Source organism: Ilyonectria robusta (assembly GCF_021365365.1).
Source record: "Ilyonectria robusta strain PMI_751 chromosome Unknown BGZ61scaffold_4, whole genome shotgun sequence".
Lineage (NCBI taxonomy): Eukaryota > Fungi > Ascomycota > Sordariomycetes > Hypocreales > Nectriaceae > Ilyonectria > Ilyonectria robusta.
In genome coordinates, this window is record NW_025764438.1 from 1,936,919 (window position 1) to 1,956,835 (window position 19,917).

General features: G+C 50.0%; 8 protein-coding genes across 8 annotated transcripts; 4 read left to right on the forward strand and 4 right to left on the reverse strand.

Annotated features, from left to right (window-relative positions):
• Positions 1–79: 79 nt before the first annotated feature.
• BGZ61DRAFT_167882 (uncharacterized protein) lies at positions 80–1,428 on the reverse strand. Its single transcript, XM_046237548.1, has 2 exons — positions 872–1,428; positions 80–806 (listed from the first exon to the last, which is right to left on the reverse strand). Exons 1-2 carry the CDS (start codon positions 1,230–1,232, stop codon positions 364–366), a joined length of 804 nt encoding a protein of 267 aa, XP_046108699.1. The 5' UTR covers positions 1,233–1,428; the 3' UTR covers positions 80–363.
• Positions 1,429–1,782: 354 nt separating this feature from the next.
• Positions 1,783–4,046, forward strand: BGZ61DRAFT_445505 (fungal-specific transcription factor domain-containing protein). Its single transcript, XM_046245090.1, has 6 exons — positions 1,783–2,076; positions 2,140–2,358; positions 2,458–2,556; positions 2,612–2,886; positions 2,944–3,210; positions 3,272–4,046. The coding sequence occupies exons 1-6, from the start codon at positions 2,004–2,006 to the stop codon at positions 3,848–3,850; spliced, it is 1,512 nt and encodes a 503-aa protein (XP_046108700.1). The 5' UTR covers positions 1,783–2,003; the 3' UTR covers positions 3,851–4,046.
• Positions 4,047–4,066: 20 nt separating this feature from the next.
• Positions 4,067–6,476, reverse strand: BGZ61DRAFT_504078 (major facilitator superfamily domain-containing protein; the record flags this gene model as incomplete). Its single annotated transcript, XM_046251789.1, has 2 exons — positions 4,067–5,849; positions 6,441–6,476. 2 exons carry the CDS (start codon positions 6,474–6,476, stop codon positions 4,305–4,307), a joined length of 1,581 nt encoding a protein of 526 aa, XP_046108701.1. The 3' UTR covers positions 4,067–4,304.
• Positions 6,477–6,838: 362 nt separating this feature from the next.
• BGZ61DRAFT_445509 (P-loop containing nucleoside triphosphate hydrolase protein) lies at positions 6,839–8,692 on the reverse strand. Its single transcript, XM_046245091.1, has one exon. It carries the CDS (start codon positions 8,420–8,422, stop codon positions 6,959–6,961), a length of 1,464 nt encoding a protein of 487 aa, XP_046108702.1. The 5' UTR covers positions 8,423–8,692; the 3' UTR covers positions 6,839–6,958.
• Positions 8,693–11,690: 2,998 nt separating this feature from the next.
• BGZ61DRAFT_491420 (uncharacterized protein) lies at positions 11,691–13,473 on the forward strand (the record flags this gene model as incomplete). The annotated part of the gene is made up of 7 exons (XM_046250426.1): positions 11,691–11,714; positions 11,772–11,984; positions 12,149–12,354; positions 12,462–12,550; positions 12,621–12,779; positions 12,840–13,133; positions 13,421–13,473. 7 exons carry the CDS (start codon positions 11,691–11,693, stop codon positions 13,471–13,473), a joined length of 1,038 nt encoding a protein of 345 aa, XP_046108703.1.
• BGZ61DRAFT_384407 (general substrate transporter) lies at positions 13,376–15,510 on the reverse strand. The gene is made up of 8 exons (XM_046242700.1): positions 15,253–15,510; positions 14,689–15,193; positions 14,505–14,626; positions 14,407–14,442; positions 14,077–14,352; positions 13,978–14,012; positions 13,688–13,919; positions 13,376–13,626 (listed from the first exon to the last, which is right to left on the reverse strand). The coding sequence occupies exons 1-8, from the start codon at positions 15,443–15,445 to the stop codon at positions 13,532–13,534; spliced, it is 1,494 nt and encodes a 497-aa protein (XP_046108704.1). The 5' UTR covers positions 15,446–15,510; the 3' UTR covers positions 13,376–13,531.
• Positions 15,511–15,651: 141 nt separating this feature from the next.
• Positions 15,652–16,203, forward strand: BGZ61DRAFT_566095 (uncharacterized protein; the record flags this gene model as incomplete). The annotated part of the gene is made up of 1 exon (XM_046255919.1): positions 15,652–16,203. A coding segment is annotated over one exon (552 nt), but the record flags the coding sequence as incomplete, so codon positions are not given.
• Positions 16,204–16,231: 28 nt separating this feature from the next.
• On the forward strand, positions 16,232–19,119 carry BGZ61DRAFT_167931 (fungal-specific transcription factor domain-containing protein). The gene is made up of 5 exons (XM_046237549.1): positions 16,232–16,730; positions 16,813–17,879; positions 17,937–18,105; positions 18,151–18,522; positions 18,579–19,119. The coding sequence occupies exons 1-5, from the start codon at positions 16,695–16,697 to the stop codon at positions 19,017–19,019; spliced, it is 2,085 nt and encodes a 694-aa protein (XP_046108706.1). The 5' UTR covers positions 16,232–16,694; the 3' UTR covers positions 19,020–19,119.
• The last annotated feature ends 798 nt before the right edge of the window (positions 19,120–19,917 follow it).

The following is a 19,917-nucleotide window of genomic DNA, read 5'->3' on the forward strand; positions in this document are numbered from 1 at the left end:
GTGGGTAGATGAATCAGTTAGATTTTGTTGATCTCGGAGGGTAACCAGCAACTTGTGGATCCATTCTTTCGGGTTGCAGTGGAATAGAGAGCGAGTTAGGGCCAAGTGTTTGACCACTTACTCCACATCTTACCAAGTATGGTAGGACTGAGGGTGTCAAAGGACTACTTAGCTATAAGGGTTACTCTGTTTTATAACCTCCGACTAGCTTCGTACAGAAACCAAACGTGAAAGAGTGACCTAATTCAAGAAATAATGGGTCTTGGCCCCCTGAATCCTCCCTCCTGACCTTAATATGGTGCACCAAGGGTCAAGAAGAATGGTTGACAGCCAGCACTCAAGAGCTGGTACTGGTCCCTCTATTCATTCATGCTCTGTTGCTACTTTGCTGTATAATCTGGCCTCACGATTTCCGTCACTCGTTTTCAGCCCGGATGATTTTGGCACAGCTCCCCCTTTCATAAACATACCAATCAGGAATGACACAGCCATTAAAAGTGGTACACCGATCCCAACCCCGATACCGACTCCCAGTTTCCACCGGCGAGTGACCTCTCCCTTGGCCGCTGATTCCTGCGCGTCGAGGTACAGCGTGATAATATCGTCAAAGACGGAAAACTGGTCTGACGTGTCCACCCATGGGTTGGAAGTGTATTCCTCTCCGTATGGCTTTTCGGGTTGAGAGACAGTAAAGGAATTTAGTACGCTGCCAATAATGCTCTTCACTTCGTCAGAATTTATGTCGTATTTCTTAGTCGGGAAATCGGCAGCTAGCTCTTTGAAGGTGAATGAAAAGGAATTATCTCCTTTGGTGAGATCTGGGGTAATTGTTATCATAAAGTTGCCCTGGGGCAAATGCAAATATGCTCACTCTTAGACCACGAGTAGGACTCGCTAGTGGTGGCGTTTATGTATCTCCCAAATCTCCAATTCACAAGAACGGGGTAGTCAGGGTCGGCGGATGCCCAGGATAGATTGTACTTCTCGTCCCAGAGAACCAGAGCAGGGTTCATGCCTTCCTCGCGGTTGTAATATGGATACGTATTTTCTGGGAACGAGCAGCCCTTCGAGGTGTCCTGGTCATTGCTAGAGCACCACCGAAAGGAGGTGACGCAAATGGCATCGCCCTGTTTACATTGCCATCGATCCTTCGCAGGGTTAAATGCGTTGGCAGGGTGGAGGAGGGTGGCTGTAAGGAGGCCGACAAAGAGCCAGGTGAAGTCGTTTGCCATACTCGCGGCACAGTAGCTCAAATACAAGACGGTGGTTTGTTTGCAGGGTCAAGTCGGTCGAGTGACGGGAGTTTTCCATCAAGTTGGGAGTTGGGCTACAAATAGGTCCCAAATTTTGCCCTACGACCAGGGTTGTTATTATTAGCGAAGGGACAGTGCTGTCTTGTGTTGGTCCTTTGGGTCGCATGCCATCCATCTCAGGCTTGGCACTACGTTGGCGAGGGTTCCCTTCTGTTTTGGGGACGGTCCATTCCTTCATGACCTGATACGCAGCGGCTAACTACCTAGGCGATTGGTCGGTCTAAAGAGGCTGTGGCGTGGCGGCCCATCTGCACAGGATTTACTCCGTACTGCGCCTTAATTTATGGAAGCCAGTCAGAGGCAACCTTGAAAGTGGGCTGCTACCTGGTTTTACACACAAATTTGTATGGAGCCAGGAGTACATATTCTAGCCGCTGAAGGATGAACTAACAGCTGCATCACCGCAATAAAGGGATCTTCCAATGCTTAAAAATATACTTACTCTCTTGCAGCCTTATGTCAGTAATCTATTTGGATAATCTCATTGGGTGCTGCCGCATCCATGTTCACTTCAGCTAACCAATATTCGGTTAACACATGTCAACGTTATCGACTTAGCCTTGTGGCTGACAATTAATCAGCAGGAACTTCAATAGTAACAACTACACATCACTTTTTACAACACACACAATTTGAGAGACCCTTCGCTGATCCCGCACGGGGCAGTGCTGCATCTCCCCGCAGGGCCTAATGCAGTCAAAAGCTCCTACTCGCAAAGCGGCCTTTGCAGGCCAAGGACTGAAACGATGTTGGAATTGTCGCTGTGAGATCTTCTCGCTGATGGCGTGGTGGCCGACCGACTAACCTGCTGACTCAAATATTGTAGCGCAGAAGATTGCGTGCGATAAAGCCTTGCCGTCCTGTCGCAACTGTACAGAGAAAGGCCGGACGTGTTTGGGGTACGGATTAAAGCTATCATGGCCGCGAGATGACGACAGACGCCGATTTGTTCGTAAAAAGGAGCACTATTTGATGGCCGTACAGTCCAAGGGCCTGGAATTCATAAATGTTTCCCCCGAAGATATCGAGGCATCGGAGAAACAAGGTGAGAAATACCTAAATATTGGCTCTTTTGATGAAGATTACCGACCTGAGGAGCCAAATTACTACCAAAATACGAATCTAATATATAATTCCATTCTAGTGTTAGCCCCTTACAGTCAGGCAGTCTGCGATATGCTCTGGTTCTCTTACCAACCACGAAAAAGCATACCTAGACTGGATCCACTCCTCGCTATAACCCGTATGCTATACTACCATCTCCGTGATAATATGATGGTGGCTGACTCGAAGTACAGCCCACAGTCCCGTTGCTCGGCTGATCTCATCGAGCCACAGTGCCGACGATTTATACGGCCTTCTAATTAGACTGGCTCTAACCGATGACCAATCTCCTTCTTTGGCTGCAAGATACGCCATCAGTGCGTTGTCATATCAACACCTACGGATGGAAACGGCAGCGATTACGCACCAAGGCATCGCAATACGTGCGCTTCAGGCTGCCATTGAGGATTGTGATCCTTCGCGAGTCATGCAGATGATGGCCGCAGGCATGTTGTTGAGCATTTTCGAGGTAAGATGGATTGATTATAATTCGTGTCCGTTGACATTACTTACCATAAAGTGATAGACGTTGAACTTTACCTTGGGCTTCGATGCATACGGCCTCAGCTGGTCTATCTTCTTTTGCGGAACCAAGAAAATCGCAAGTTCCGTAACTAGAAAACACGACACGTGCTTTGGCGATGAAGCACTGATGATGGACTGGATTTTCTACCACGACGTCATGTATAAGTTCAGCATCCGGCACTGGGCATCCAAAAACACGGATCAGGTTAGCCTAGCAGCACAGACGAAAGTGATATCTAAAGCGGTATTTTCGCCTGAACGACAAGCTGTAAGCCATTTCACTACTTATAACCCCGACCTAATACAACTTGTTTAATGCTGATGCGTAGGTCGTGCCGACCCTGGGGTGTTCACTGGAATTACTCGACCTCCTCTGTCATGTCATTGATAGTGTACTTGAACCTCATGACCCGAGTTACCAATCACCGGAACATATGAAAAAGATGAGATCTCTCGAGATCCGCCTGCAAAGCCTAGAGCAGCGGCACACCGGGATCTCGGGAAGTGATCTTGAAGAGGTGGCAAATCAAACTAACATCGCAGATCTCTTCCGCCTGGCAGCATTGACATATCTTTATCGATTGGCAAAGGGTGAAGCTGGACAGTCCGAGTGTGTTCTAAGGGTGCTAAACCGGGCATTCATAGTTCTAGGCCAGGTGACGTACTGTGAACACCCTTGGCCTCTCTTTGTAATTGCTCTCGAATCACGGACAGAGGAACAGCGCGCGATCGTTCTAACGGTGCTGAAAGCGTCTCTCCAAAGGCAACCGCTAGGGTCAATGGCCCTTACCAGCCACATGATTCATGATGCATGGAAACAGCAGGATCTTTGCTCAGGCGAGATGGACCCATCGATTTTGTATGGCCTCATAATAAGCCGAAATCGAGTGCCACCAAATTTGGCCTGAGAAGAATCCCGATAAGCCACCGTGGAGATTATGGTAGTTGGAATTAGCAAAATTAGTGATTTTGGAAATTTTCATGAAGATAGTTCATACGATTCACGAGCAGAACGGCAATGAAATCAATCATCGTTGCTGGCTTGAGGTGACGGGTCAGATAATTTTTCAAGGAAAGCGGAATATATGCAGATACGTTTATCAATCTTGTCTAATTGTCTAATTATGTAAAACTATGTAGAGAGTGAGGAATTAATCCATTACCAGTGGAAATAATAACGATGCAGACCGCAGTGAGAACCCCAACGTCCACAATATCTAATAACACAAAAGCCCATTCAAGTTTCGAAGAAAATAGTTGACCATGACATGTTGTTCATGAAACCCAATAACTAACTATAGTGCACCTCACTATTGAAGCACAAAGAAAAGCGCTGGCTTACACGTCAGCCTAGACAATCTCTCAAAAGAGTTTCTCGCGCTTCATGAGGAGACCACTGATTGTGAGGACGCCACCACCAACGCAGACGAGAATGAGAGACCTCTGCATGGCTTGAGTAATGGCCAAGACAGCTTGATCTCTGAGTGGTCCACTGATTTCTTCAAAAATGCGACTCTGGGCACCAGCAACGGCGCTCTGAATATCGACACGGGTGTAACCCGTGCCTGCCAGGACCTTTGTTAGGTTCGCAATAGCAGCAGACTGGAAGACCTGACCGGCAATGACAAGCGCGATGACCGTACCGCCAAGTTGGGCCACATTCTGGAGGGCCAGGGCATCACCCATATGCTCGGGCGCTTTCAGAGTTGCGACAACATATCCGATCTGCAGTGTCAGGCCAGTACCGACTGCCGTGATAATAGTGAACCCATAGATGTAGCTTGAAGGTGTAGCAGGATCAAGGTATGCAGTGAGAAGAGCGCTTCCAAGAGTTATAAATGCACCCGATGCAACAAAGATAGGCATATAGTGCTTGATCTTGGAAAGCAGGTGTCCGGTACCGAGATTGAAACAAACAGTGACGACAACGAATGGCAAGAGCCGGATGGCCGCTCGAAGGGCTGAGTCGCCATGTACAAACTGAAAATAGATGGGTATGAAGTAGACAATAACAAATAAGGAAGTGATGTTGGATGCGGTGCCAATATAGAGGAGGATCTGAGATCTAGATTGGAGAAGATGGATGGGAAAGGACCGCGTCTCCGGGGTAGTGAAGATGGAAAAGGTTTGCTGAATGGCGAAAATGACCAGGACGACAACGAATGCTACTATTGTGGCAATAGTGCGACCGTCGTTCCAAGGCCACTGGCCACCTGCCATCGTGAAGGCCATTGTGAAAGACACCCAGACTCCAGCACCGAGGAGTAATCCCATGAAATCGATTTTCTTGACACGTTCCAAAACCGAAACGTCGGTAACCGGGTGAAAGGATGGCAGCCCAAAAAGATAGACTGGGCCAAAGGCTGCGCCGATGATCAAGTTGATATAGAAGGCCCACCTCCACGTAGCGCTAGATTCGACAAAGGAGCCACCAACAACAGGACCAAGGACGGCTCCGATGCCCCAGAAAAAGCCAGTGCCGGTGATGTAGCGACCTCGCTCTTCGGGGGTGGTCAGACAGGAAAAGTAATTCAGGCAGCCCATGAAGACGCCACTACCACCAGCACCTGCTATAACACGTCCGACAATCAGAGCGGACATGCTGGGAGCGGCACCGCAAATGGCAGAGCCGACTTCAAACACGACCAGAGAGGCAACAAACGCCCATTTCATATTGAAGGTCGTGTACACAACACCACTGAGCAGGATAACGGAGACAGATCCGAGCGGGAAACCCGCACCGATCCAAGCGAGCTGTTCGACATGGCCAAAAGCTTCGACAACAGACCCTTGGACATCGGCAGCAATGGTGGTGTCCAGTCCGTAGATAAAGATGGATATGTACAGAGATGTGCAGACAAGGGCCCATCGCAGGCCACTGATGGTGCGGGCTGGGGACGCCTCGGCCTTGGTCTCAACATCACCATTTTCAATGTCGGAGGTGATGAGGGAAGAAGGTAGGTTGGCAGGGGCGGGTTCCATGATGAATTGTTAAGACCCGGTTTTCGAATTGGTGGTTTTGTTGAATAGTTTCCTCGCAAGCTTGATTATGAGAAGAGAGCGCTTATGCTAGGCACAATGTAGTTGCTGAAGTTGTGTTGCGATGATGTTGAGCTGGATGGAGATTACGGCTCGCTTTAATAGAAAGTGACAGCCGCCATAGCTTTACCTTCTGAGTGATTGTTTAGCTTGTATTTGTCAGGGAGGAGCATCGAATTCAATAGAGACATTATTAATTATGTTAGGCTATGGAACTGGATTCAATGTTGCAGATTGCCATTGTACGCAGACCCTCGTCAGCTTCATTTTAGGTACGCTCGTTCAGTGGCTCAAAATCCCAGGATCGATCCAATCAGGCGCTGAGCGATGACTGATACCTTGAAGAGATGGCAGGTTTTTGCGATCACGTGAGCGCTCGCACCGCAAAGTGCAAGGGCGTAGCGCGCTAGTCAGCTAATCTCGCGCAAAAAGTTGCCCAAGGAACGAGGAGTGACAAACCACGCTGGATGGGACATTCACCGGACACCCAGACATATTTTTCCTGCTTCTTTTCTCTCGCTTTCTAGAATAACCTGAAATTAAAAAACTTTCATCATGGTATTTAAGGAATTCAAGTGGCGGCCATCGTATTTTCTTCAATTTTCTCTCTCGAGCACAATCACGAATTTGACCGCAATATAAGGCTACATCCCATACAGACCACACTATTAGCTGAACAGTATCAGCTCTCACCAGTTCTTGGCTCTAATTCACAGTGTGAGCGTCCTCCAGCTAAAGATTAAACATCAAAACAATCACCAGCTGTATCTCTACGCTTAAAATCAAGCGTCTCTTTATTAAACAAGCATGGGAGCATTGCAAGCGGGAATCACTGAATACGGCAGTATCTGCTGAGATTGACATTGACGGTTGCCGAGAGTTCCTTGACTCCCCTCTTGCATCTTCATATTAAGTAAACTAAGCTGTTTCTCAGCTTTACAGTATAGATAGGACAGTTACATAAAATACATATAGTCTTACAGCTTCCTCTTACTCGAAATTACTTCGAAATCCTTGTCTGAAGTCTTGACAAGTTCTTTCTTAACCCACGCAGCTATGTTTGAAGCAGCGTTCTCAGGACTCTCTAAATGAAGCTGAAAAAATCCTTGCAGAAGCGAGGGCGTAAAAGTGTCCTCTGGGATCTTGCTGGCAAACTCAATCGCAAGCTTTCGGATATCCTCCATGTCTAGGTGCGATGTGCAGCCCAGATCAGGAGAAAACATGCGAATAAACATTTCCTCTGCGGACTTCTGGCTGATGTTACCGAGAAAGACCTTCATGTCGACACGGCCAGGTCGGACCAGTGCACTGTCGAGATCTTCAGGTCGATTGGTTGTCATGATGACGATGCGGCCCTCCTGCGACCCAACACCGTCCAGAACATTCAATAGTCCAGACAAGGTGCAGTTTGGTGCGTTGTTGCCATCGTTTCCATTGTCGGTGCTCGAGCGGTCTACCCACACAGCATCAATGTCCTCAAGCAACACAACACACCGCGGCGGGATCTCTTGAAACATCTGCTCCAGGTCGGCATCCGTAGCGACGCTAGGAACCTTGACTTCGTAAAGGTCGAGACCAAACTCGCCCGCGATGGCGACTGACAGGGACGACTTTCCGGTACCGGGAGGGCCGTAAAAGAGATATCCTCTGCGGTAGGGCATACTGCGACTCTGGTATCGCAATTGGGTTTTCGAGTCGAGGTAATTCCGGATGTCGACGAGAAGCTCTTGTTTCAGTCCAGTATCGAAATGCACCGTCTCGAGGTGCCGGATCGGTCGGCGGGCCTTGGGCTTCCAGGCCAGCCCGTACCTGTCTCGTGCGTAGATGATGACGAAGAACTGAGCTTGTCTGTCGGAATACTCACGACAAGTCTCAATGAACCTTTTGACGGGCTCCGCCGACCAGCCGAAGCAGCTAATGGTGATGTCCTCCCCTCCGATGCCGTCATAACTCGGATCTGAAAAGGAAGCGCCGAAATTATCAAATGCGCGCGTAACAATGAAGATGTTGCTGCTGAACCAGAGCCATCTCGTATGCCAATGAGAGCAGTATTGGATTGGGTGTTGTGTCTTCTTGAGTGCAGCGGCCCGGTCGGCGCTGGGTCCGACTTTGGTGCGCCCAGTGAAAGATCGATAATGTCGCGATTGGTTAGCTAGGATCCATTTGACAACGCTCCTGTTGAGAGGATCGCCTCCGGGAATTGTCACGGAAGCCAAGAAAAATTGCCTGATCCAACCGTACGCTTCTCGCCAGGTGTGCTGTAAAAATTTCCAAGCCGAGGGTGCCGTGCTGGCAATGGCAAGAAGCGAACCGATCTGGGTAATATCAAGCTCCGACCATCGGAAGAACACATCTCTCATCACGCCAATCCCAATTCCCTGGGACCAAGGGTCAACGAGAGGCTGGACAGCTGCGCCGCCGGCATGAAAAAGAAAGGCCATGGCCCCAATGGCTCGGTGGTTGTTTGGTGAGCTTTTCGCAGGTGTCGCTTAAGGGGTTCGGCAAGCACCGGAACAGCGGATGCTGAGGTTCAGAGCTTGAGGCCAGGATGGCTGGAAAATATGCCTGCATGCAGCATTCGGGCGTACACGAGACTCAAGGAGAGAGGCAACCCCAGAAACGAATGAAAATTGACCAATTACATGTGAAACGAAGGACAAGAAGGGAAGCAAGAGAGCGTTTAGGTTGTCAAATGACAATCAGGGGCGATCATGGAATGATGTAAAGGAGGCCGGAATCTGGGGAAAACTTTTCGTCTAAATCTGACCGCGCCACAAGCACAGCCACAGGTCCATCAGGGGTCACGTCCAGTGCTTTGTAAGTGCCTAACCGATAGCGCACTGTGAACCCTGGGAAGAATTCGGGCTGTAAATTCAAGACATTATCCTCATTATTGGAGATAAAAAGTCGGGGTCCATTACCTTGCGCACGCGCGTCATCACTTCTCAATTTTGCTCAGGCTTGCTTGGGTCCTCCTGTACGAACTCCCCGTTAGACTTGGTGGGGATGGCATGCCTTGCGTCTGCAGTGCTACCTGGCTAGCCTGGTCCGGGAACAAGTCGGACAACAAGATTCAGGAAGAGCAGATGGGCCGATCGTCGGGAAGAGGGAACGGACGATGCACTACAATAGACCAGACTGAGCAGGGCTGAGCCGGGATATTTCCCATAATGGTACCGAGGTTGCATGAAAGGTCATTTCATCCCAGCGCATACTCCGTACGCAAGTCCAAAGTTGCATTATCATTTGTGGGCCTTGTAGCCCGGCGCTTAAGGTGGTGTCCAGCCCAGCAGTGATTTACCGAGCAATTGGGACAGCACTTCATTCGCGTTCTCATATTCCCCCCACTCTCAACCAGCGCTGTAACCAACACTACAACCAACACTGCTCAGAATTGTAGAACCGACCAACAACCAACAAGGCCACAAACCAAGCGGCCACACCCTTTTCTGAAGACCATTTGTTTCATCTGTCCTCGTGTGCAGACTTACAAGACCTTATTGGTGAGAGAAGCGCCTGTTGAAGCACGTCGTCTATATTGGGCTATCGCGGACAAGGTAAACGGCTAGCCCACGAACCACAATGGATCGCCTCCCAATTCAAGTTCCTTCCGTAGCCGCTATCACCTCATCGCCATGGAGCGTAGACGGCAAAATAGGGCCAGTCTTTTAATAGGTACGATCCTTCGTCGCGATGAAGTATAAATCAGATCCATGCCCGACAAATAAACACAAGGACAAATAAATCCAGACACTCGCTCCTACTATTTTATACCCACTGTTAGCTCTCAGCTGCATCGAATAAATCTTTCCGCTTTACCACCAAACCCCAAGAAATAAAAATGGGTAGTAGCCCCTCGAAGGTCATCCACGCCCGGTCAAAACATACAAAATGGCAATTCTATACCCACCAAGACGGCCGTTCATACTATTACAACCAGTACAACTACAACCAGTGCCAATGGTGCTTTGTCGATGAGCAGGGACAAAGCGCCTGTACCGACAAGAATGGTCTATGGTGCTATTCTGATGAATACGAGAAATTTCACTACTACGAGGAATATGAACAATCGATGTTCAATGAGGACATATCCGGTCAATCAACGCCATCAGGATACGGGTCAGTGAGACGACTAGGGGACCCAAAGATATCAATCACCATTATGTCTGGAGAGGGTATAAGTTCTGCTGGAACTCAGTATGTTGGGCATGATGGGCGAGACTGGGGATACGCTGGGTAATTGGGGAGGATCAATTGGCTGGTACCAATAGATATTAGAATGGCTTTGGGATCTGCCGGAGACGCGGCAGTTTTGTATTATTCTTCAGGTTCTCTAATGCAAGTTTTGTTCTCTCTAATTAAGTAATGAGACCCTTAAATTCCGCCTTCGTTCGCTATGCTCAGCGCGCCGCTCTGGTCAATATGCCGACGAAAATTCATTCCATTAGTATTCGAATTGTATCCGTGATGCACCCATGTCCTTTTTCTCGGCAGGCTATAAGTAGGAGCAGATATATCCTGGGACCAGAACCTCTGGACTGGCCATCTAAACTGTGACACAAAAGAACGAGGCAGACCTTGACCACGGAAAATTTTCCAGCGCGATACGACGAATCCTTTCTCAACATCAAGCCCATGGCCTGCTTCGTCAGTATGGCATGAAGTAATAGAGTGCTAATGAACCTATACCGGATATGAACGAGGACCTATCATAGTTCCTGTCATAAATGAAGGCCTGCGGAGTAATCCAAGGCGTGTTCTAATGATTCATAGAATGCCTCTAAGCCGCATTGTCGCGGTATGCCTGTCCGCCGTAATCACCAGTTTGCCCCTGATCCAGAGTCCTGGGAATGCTAACGCGACGCCACCCATATCAGCCAAAATCACCATCCCAAAGGCGTATATTGGCCCACTATAGCGGACTTCGGCATCCATCCCCATTTGCCACTAGGACACGCCTCTTCATCTGGTCCATGTGGGCTTTGACTACCATAAGCATCACTCCTCTGCCACTAGCTCTGTGGCATTGAGCACAGTTGCCTGGTACATAAGAACGAGGTAACTTACCCTGGTCTTTCCGAGGCTAAAGCCAACAATGGAAGCAGCGATACTTCCCATGGCCCCCTTGGTGGCATCGTCTGATCGTGTACTAGTGCTGAGACTGTACATGCCCGCACCCGCCCCAGAGCCCTCTGTTATCGCGCCAGGGGGCAGGCTGGGAGACTTAGGAGTCATACCATTCCTCACTAATGGAGGATTAACTCCCCCACATTTCTTCCCGTCGGCGATGGGCCGCGTTGGGATTTTAGTTCGCTGCTAGGCCATGATCTATGTCGATCCCTACGATGCATCTTCCCTGAAAAATGGGACAAGACGTCAGACACTCCAGATCAAGGCGAAGTAAATTAATCTCTAGCTCATACATCTAGTATCCGAAGGCTAGCGACCATCAGCGATTGACCAAAGATGATTTTCAGGTTGCGATGGATGGTGATGGCTCGAGTCATGCCTGAAAAGCCTCGTACAAGTAGATAACGCTAGACTGGAAGCTAAATGGCCGACAGTTCTCTTGCGGGCGCTGTACAATTATATAGTGATCCCTCCCAAGAGGCACTGCCATCCTCGGCCCATTGTCCCTTTACAATTCCTCGTCTGAATTTAGTACTTTCTCCTCATGCAACCGAGAATCCTGATGGAGACGCTGCAAAAATGGTGTCTAGTAATGCGGTAATGGTGAGTGCTGGGCTCCATCCTCCGATTCACCCCTTACTAACTGCGATGGTACTCCAGGGCTTGGAATGGACCTTCATCTTCCTTTCATATGTCTTGGTCAGCGCCCGCGTTTATGTACGGGTCTGGATGAGGCGAGACAGGCTTTACTGGTCCGATTGCTGGATGATGGCTGCTCTGGCATCAGCTCAGGGACTGGTAATATGCGACACCTTAACATATCAAATGAATGCGATGGACAATTTTGCTATTACTAGCGTTTCGCTTGATAAGGTATGTCGAGAACTGGACCCCAATATGTTGGGGGCATTTGCGTGGTTACCCCGACATATCGCAATTTCACAAGTGTGGGCCAACCACAGTAAGAAAGCGGTAACATATCATAACCCCGAGCATTTCAAAACGCGTTCTAACGAGTTTCATATTGCCAACTATAGATTAGATTCGCTACCGGGTACTTATTCGACGTTGGCATATACTTGACGAAGTTCAGCATTCTCGCTTTCTACTACAACCTCGTACCACTAACAAATCCACATATGCGGATAGCGCTTTACGTTCTTACTGCAATTACTGGTATTTGCGCACTTGTTACATTCATGAATATCACATTTTGGTGTGGACCAAACCCAAGTGTCAATTGGTGAGACTTCTTTGCCCTTCTCTTGCGTGGGTTGAATACTGGCGTCGTCCGCCATCAACAACTTATTGCACAGAACAGTTCTGACACCTTTGGGTGCATCATTATAGGTCAAGCGGCAATGATGCATGCTCTGTTTTTGAGTCTATGGTAGTTATGAGAGTTAACTGGTCAATGAACTTCTTCACTGAAGTCCTAAGTATATCCCCAAGCCGCAATTCTGATATCACAAAATACAATGGCTAATCCGAAATATTTTCCTCATTTAGATCTGATATATCCTTTCCCTTTGATCCGGGGCGTCAAAATTAGTTCGCGACGGGAGAGAATCAGCCTTGGCGTTATTTTCACCATGGGATTTATTACCATCGCCGTGAGCATTGGAAGATTCGTTATGATGCTTCATGTGGACAACGACATCACGATCTGTAAGTTAATATTACTCCTCAATATCTCTGGTACGTCGCTTGACATATTTGGCCTCAAAGATATATGGGCTACGGCAGAAATGTGCATCGCAATAATGATTGTGGCTCTTACCGCACTCCGGCCCCTGCTTCGGAAGATTGCATACATACTCTCTTCGAATATTACCAGCAGCGACACCAAGTCGGTCCACACAATTTACTCATTGGAGCATCAAAGCCGGACCAAAGCCCGCTCAGCCCGTCCTTTGTCAGGATCTCACTGGCGAAATAGCAACAAAACCCACCAAAGTCGGGTGATTGCAATACACCAGGATCCGACGGGAAGCCAGGTTGAGCTAAATAATATTGATAGCGGTAAGATAATAAAGACAGAGGAAGTTTTTGTGTTGAGTGAAGTAGACCTTAGCTCAAGGGGTTAAACGGTTCAGTTACTTAGGAATTAGTACGGTTTGTCAAATCCTTTCTCAAACAGTATGAATTTGTGTTAGCCATTGCGAATGTTGGCTCCTGTTAGTGCTCAATATTTTCTTGACAGACAAGACGTCAAAAGAATTGGCGGATTATTTCAACTCCAGGGACTCTCAATCAAGTGACATGTGAACTTAGTCTTTATTACTTAATATTACTGTCGTGGTTTGCAGTATCCCTAGGCCATTGTAATATTTCGCTTATTGAATCCTCAGAAAGCACATGAAATACCCAATCATGACCAAAGAAACACAACGCGGTTAATTGCCCATAAAAGTAGGCGTTTAATGCTTCTCGTCCAAATCCTTCTTCTCATCGTGTTGGAGGCTGGTATCTCGAGACTTTTCAACGTCGTTCGGATCCGGCTTTGCGTTGAAGACTGCACGAAATTGTTAGCATAGGGTCCCTTTCAATCTGAGAAATGGACTGTGATGTCTTACGAATTTCCATTTCTTCGAGGGATCTTCCCTTCGTCTCCTTGATAACCAAGAAAGAATACACCACAAGTGCAAAGTTGAAGATGGAAAACATGAGAAATGTCTTCCAGCCCAGATTCTCGATCGCGTGGGGAGTGATTTGAGAAAAGGCGAAGTTCCACAGCCACTGGGTCGCAGTTCCAACAGCGATACCACCCTCACGAATACGAGTGGGGAAGATTTCACTCATGTAGAGCTGGAATATGAACTGTTAGTATTTCGGATTATCGCCATATATAGACGCAAAGACTTACCCAAGGAACAGGACCCCACGAGATATTGTACGTCACTGCGGTAATTAGCAATTTTGATCTAGATCGCAGTACTCGTGTCTAGTTGGTTTTTCAACTTACTGGCTTCCAGATAAATCATGGTAAGAGATGCAACGGAGGCAGATGAGATGGTTGTGCTCGTTGGATCCGGTGGGTGGGTGGCGGTGATGACAGCCACGATAAGCATATACACTCCCATCATGAAGGATCCTCCGATAAGGGAGCCTCGTCGGCCGATCTTTTCAACAAGGAACATGAGGAAGAAGAAGCAGGAAACGACCTTGACCAGGCCAAAGAAGCCGCTGAAAAGGAAAGCATTCTCGCCAGCTCCGACAGCATTGAAGATCTGGGGTGAGACTGTAATATGTTAGTATATCTCTTGTCCCGTCAAAACTATTGGTCATGTCTTACAGTAGGCAAGAGATGTGTTTCCGGTAAGTTGGACGCCTATTACCACCCATTAGTCCTGCGTCATCACATTTGGAAATCTCAAGGTTGCTGAAACCTACCGATCTGGAGAGTAATAACGAGAAGCATTCGCCCTCTGTTGGCTGGAAGAAGGAATTCCTTCCAAGTCAAGCCTTCCGTTACGCGTTCCTCGTCAGCAATTCCGGCCAAGATCTCATCCATCCTAGAGTCCTAGATGTTAGTTATTTGAACTCATAGTAGGGGGGAATTTGCTTAGTAGCGTACTCTGCCTGGACCTCGGGGGTCAATTCTCCGCCACGAACCCATACCAAAGACTCAAGAGCCTCATCGTTTTGTCCCATCTTAGCGAGCCATCGAGTGCTCTCCTTTGTGAGAAGCATTCCCAGGCCCAAAAAGCCACCGGGGATAAGCTGCAGGGCAACGGGGATGCGCCACTGGAGAGTTGTTGGCTCCATATGCTTGGCAACCGCATAGTCGATCCAATAACTCGTGAACACGCCAAGGGTGAAGAAGAATTGGAACATACTTCCAAGCCGACCTCGGATCTCCTTGGGTGCCATTTCACTGCTATACATGGGAATGATGACCGTCGCGATTCCGACACCAAGTCCGGAGATTGTGCGGCCGGCGTACCATGTTCCAACGCTGTTGTTCGGGAAGAAGAGCTGAAGGATAGCACCGATGTTGAAGATGAAAGAAGCGAGGACGATGGACCAGCGACGTCCGTATTTAGCGGTAAACGGCCAAACGAAGAAACAGGCGAAGAAGGCTAAAAGTCAAGGTTGGATTAGAAACACGTTAGAAAGACATCGGATGGATGATGCGTACCTCCGGCTTGCAGAAGACTGGCAGAGTTAGAGCTGACGGTGGCTTTGGTTGCGGGAGTCATGCCCATGTCCTTTTGAAAACTTTCAAGGGACAGGACACCTCCCACAATGCCTGTGTCGTAGGCAAAGAGGAAAGAGCCAATGCAGCTCAATGCCACGAGGTATGACGCTCGAAACGTTCCAAGCCGCGACATGTTTGCGGTCGTGTAGCTGGTCTCGTCCGTCGTGGATGTCGATGCGGTGAGGATGTACAACCAGTTCCACCGAGAATGCCTTGGCTGTAGAATTATATACTGAAACCGGTTGGGAGGATTCTTTTATAAGGGGCCCCGCTTGGCTGACGGTTTGGTTCAATCCTGGCCACAGTGCCACCAGAGATTGAACCGGTGGTGCCAGGAGGCTGGCTCGGAGCTGGGGCACGATCACGGCCGGAGCTCGGTCAGCAGAGTTTCCTGTTAGCAGACATGGAAAGGGATGCGATGCTACCGGCTCCAGTTTTGCCGTAGCAGGGTCGTCAGAGGAGAATCCGGACATGGGAGGAGGGCCTTGTGGGGAGTTCGATTGGGCAAACGAACTCCCCGAGCACCAGAGCCAGGCCCCGCATTTGCAGGGATGGGCGCCGGAGACGATTATTGTTCAGCGGATCCAGGCCTGTGGAATGTCGAGTCAGCACGTCCACAGCGGAAATGGCCTGGGCCAACTCGGAGCGTCGGGGGTCGGCCGAGAAACGCGGGTCCTCCGGAGAAGTCGGTCGGCCCATGATCTCATTGGCCGGAGGTGCATAATGCGGAGACCCCGCACGCCATCGGGCCCTGGCCTGACGACATTGGATGCGCTAGACAATGCGCAAGATGATGATGCTTCATTGGGTGCTGCGCTGCGTTGTGAGGCGCTCGTCCGTTTCCAAATGGCGTGCTCCGCATCTTCAATGACTTCATGGCAAAACCGTTGATATCTGCGCCCGGGAGCGGGAGGGGCGGCCACGCGGTTGTGTCGCCAGTGCGCGCTGTGTGATTTTGCCTCATACAAACCGGTTATCTGCTGCACACTGATAGACGCTAATTAACGGTTGGGTTTCTGTGAAGAAGACATTACGTGTGTGTAAACCAAGCCGAACCAGGATGCCGGCGTGGCTGCATCAGCGTCCATTTACCGGCCCTCGTGACAGTGTCACCTAGACTCCGCTTTCTGCGACCGCTTCTTGCGGAGAGACGAGGCCGTTCAAATTCAATCCATATCCCTGTTAGCTAACTTAAGCAGAGAGTCGCGGCAACGCATTGGGTGGGATCTGGATCGCCCAAAGGGATTTCCCCAGGTTCAGCTGCAACCCCCCGCCCCATCTCCTCAAGAACCGAGCAAACCTGCCGCGAAAACACTCCCCGACCGAGCATCGTCCCGACTGCTCAGTCGCTAATCAATCGGCAAAAAGTCTATGGGGCCACAATGAAAGCTGCATGCGTTCAGTGTCGGGTCCGCAAGGTACGCAAATCATCCACCCGCCCACACGTGGTGGTGACGGTTCCCTGATCCCCGGGAGTCGGCCGGTACTAACTCCCCGGAGGTCCGATGTGACGGGACCGTCCCTCGGTGTCGGACCTGCCAGCGCCTGCAATTCCAGTGTTCGTTTGAGCAAGATGGATCGCAGCCTGTAAGTCAGTATGCGCCTCGGTTGCCGCCCAAATGTCGCGGGACCAAGGCCTGCCTCGAGTGCAGGTCGATGAAGGTTCGCTGCTCTGGCGACACTCCGCGATGTTCCAACTGCCAACGTCGAAACCGCGACTGTCACTACTCCACCCCTAAAAACAGCCCTCCCAAGACGGCAGCGACGGCATCATCATCTCAAGATGGCCCTGCAGCTTCCGACGCCACTGAAAACTCACCAGACCAGCACCAAAGCGCAACCTCCGAGTCACAACACGACAGCCCAAGCAACCACGATGATCCCATCTCCACAGCAGCCCCCTTAGCATCAAGCTCTTCTCCCTCAGAAGAGGTGACCGCCTTCCTGGTTAACCAGTACTTCGATCGTTTGTACCCCCTGGCTTCTTATTGCTTCCTCCACAAGGCAACTGTCATCCAAAGATGTCGCGACAAGACCATCGACAGGGCACTCAAGTTGGCCATATGTGCCATCACGGCCATGTACTTTCCTAAAAACAATGACGCCCCCAACCCTTGGGCACAAGAAGCGGAACGAATCATCCTAGACCGACTGGAATCTCCATCCATCTTCCAACTACAAGCCTCGCTCCTCCTCATACGCTACCGAGCCGGTGTTGGGCAGTTCCCTCGCGCCTTCATCATGGCCGGACTCGCAGCGCGGTGGGCATTAGCTCTACGTCTAAACTACGAGCACTCACGCCTAGGACCAGTCGCTCAGGAGGTCAGGCGGCGGACATTCTGGTCACTCTACCTACTCGAAGACAGCTTCTGCGTCGGACTAAAAGAGTTTGAACTATTCGATCCCGATACCATACATCTCCAACTGCCCTGCGAAGATGTCGACTTCCACCAAGAACGGCCCGTGAGTACTGGGTATCTGCAGCCGGGAAAGGGACTTGAACCGGAGGTGTTGGGATCTCGCGCTGCATTCGTAAGACTCGCATTTATTCGCCGCGGAATCATGCGGTATGTTGCCATCATGCTCCCTATTTATCAGTGATTTATTAACAACTAGTTCCTAAGACTCAATCGACGGGTGTTCTTAAAAGAAGTTAACCTTTCAGAGCTGTTCATTTCTATGGAGAAGTTCCAGAACGATCTCTTACGCCTACGGACCAGGTTGGCGCCCGCCGATCAATACCCACCCACAAATCCAGAAGAACTACATCGTCCACCGCAATACGCCATCACGGTAGGTTTTCATCGCAACGCAAGAACTATAGCTAACAGTCTTTAGCACATGAGCTGGCACCAATGCCACTGCGATCTCTACCGAATCTTCCTCACTGGATATCCCGAGTCCACCCCGCACGCTGCAGTTGAAGGGATGGCAGCCCCAGACAGGGCACTCATGAAGGACAAGTGCCTGGGCCACGCAGAGCAGATTGTCAAAGTGTTGTCGGACTTCGTGCAGCACAAAGACGAGCGAGACATGCTGGAATTTGACGCTGCCGTCTGTGCCTATCATGGCGCTCGTCTGATCTTATTCGGGACTTACACAGGAAGGGATAATACGGGTCTGCCCATGCAAATGGCCATCAACAAAGCTCAACTCTGCTTGGATGTCATTGCCCGATATTTTGACTTCTCAGCACAATTAAAAGCCATGGTAGGTGCCTCCAGAAGTATCGCTCACGGCTAGATACTAATAGTATGCAGCGTCAGGAACTTGAACGGGTCATCCAACAACATAAATCATGGCTGGAGTCGGCAGACCACCGAGCCGTCTTCACCGCCGACCCGAATCCTCGACCGCCTCCGAAACTGTCCAAAGACGCACACATTCGCCAGCGACTCGCAATCCACAGTCTCCTCCGACAGTCCGATTTCGTCGACGACAGCCGCGACGCAGCGCCCGAGCCGCCCGCCGAGCCGGCTTTGAGCTGGACAGCATCTACTGAGGAAGACCAGGTGCAAGAACCGCAAGCAGAATGGGGCGCCAGAGAACCAGGATTCCCCGCAGCAGACCCCATCACGGATCCCTATCTTCTTTTCGGACTGCCGTACGGTGGTTCGACCTTTGACATTAACGCGTGGAATTGTAACCCGGGCACTCAGGAGATGAGCGGTTACCTTGGCGCATTTGATGAACAGTACATGTACTAGTGAAAATGAGATTCCCGTCCTGTATTATCTAGCGTCTTAGTTGTTACGACCATGAGAGCAAGTCAACGCGTGTTATGTAGCTAATACACATAAAAAGCAACTCCTTTCCCGCCCCGCAAGCCCTATTTCCGGAAACGCAAGCTCATGAGGCGTCAATTCGTCCGCATGATGACCCTCAATTAGTGGCGTATGGTGCTGCAGCCGCATCCTCCTCATGGGCCAATGGGTGGTGTTGCCGCCCGAAATCCGTCCTCCGAGCCGATGCCGCCAAGTGGAGACCGGCCTCCGGACCTGCGTCCGGGATGTCAACTATCTTTGGACCCTGAAAGCACTCAAGCTCGGGAATCGGTGGCAGGCATGAGCTGCTGTCCATGGGCATGATGGAACATGTCATGTCGTAGTCCCCCGCCTCTCTGCCTCCCTGATGTGAACTTTTTCTGCCGCTCGTGTTTTTTTCCTCCATTGACTCTCCTCGACAGCTTTCCTCGGCGCGAATCTGCTCTAACTCTTCCTCCCCAGTCAAACAAACCATGGCAGCGACAGAATCGAAGACTGGCAGCGGCGATGGCCGGCCAAACGTCATCTTCATTATGGCTGATGACCATGCGTCCAAGTCCATCAGCGCCTACGGCGCGGGAATTAACAACACTCCCAACATTGACCGTCTTGCGAAAGAGGGCATGTTGTTCAATCATTGCTACGTCACAAACAGCATTTGCACGCCTAGCCGAGCTGCTATTCTCTGCGGAACGTACAACCATGTCAATGGCGTCATGACACTAGACGACCATGTAAGTCTTGCCGAGCGTCCGAGAGGCGGCGGAGTTGCACACGATAACGTACTAACGATTGAGCCGCTAGATCAACAGTCACCTTCCCAATGTTGCGAAACATCTTC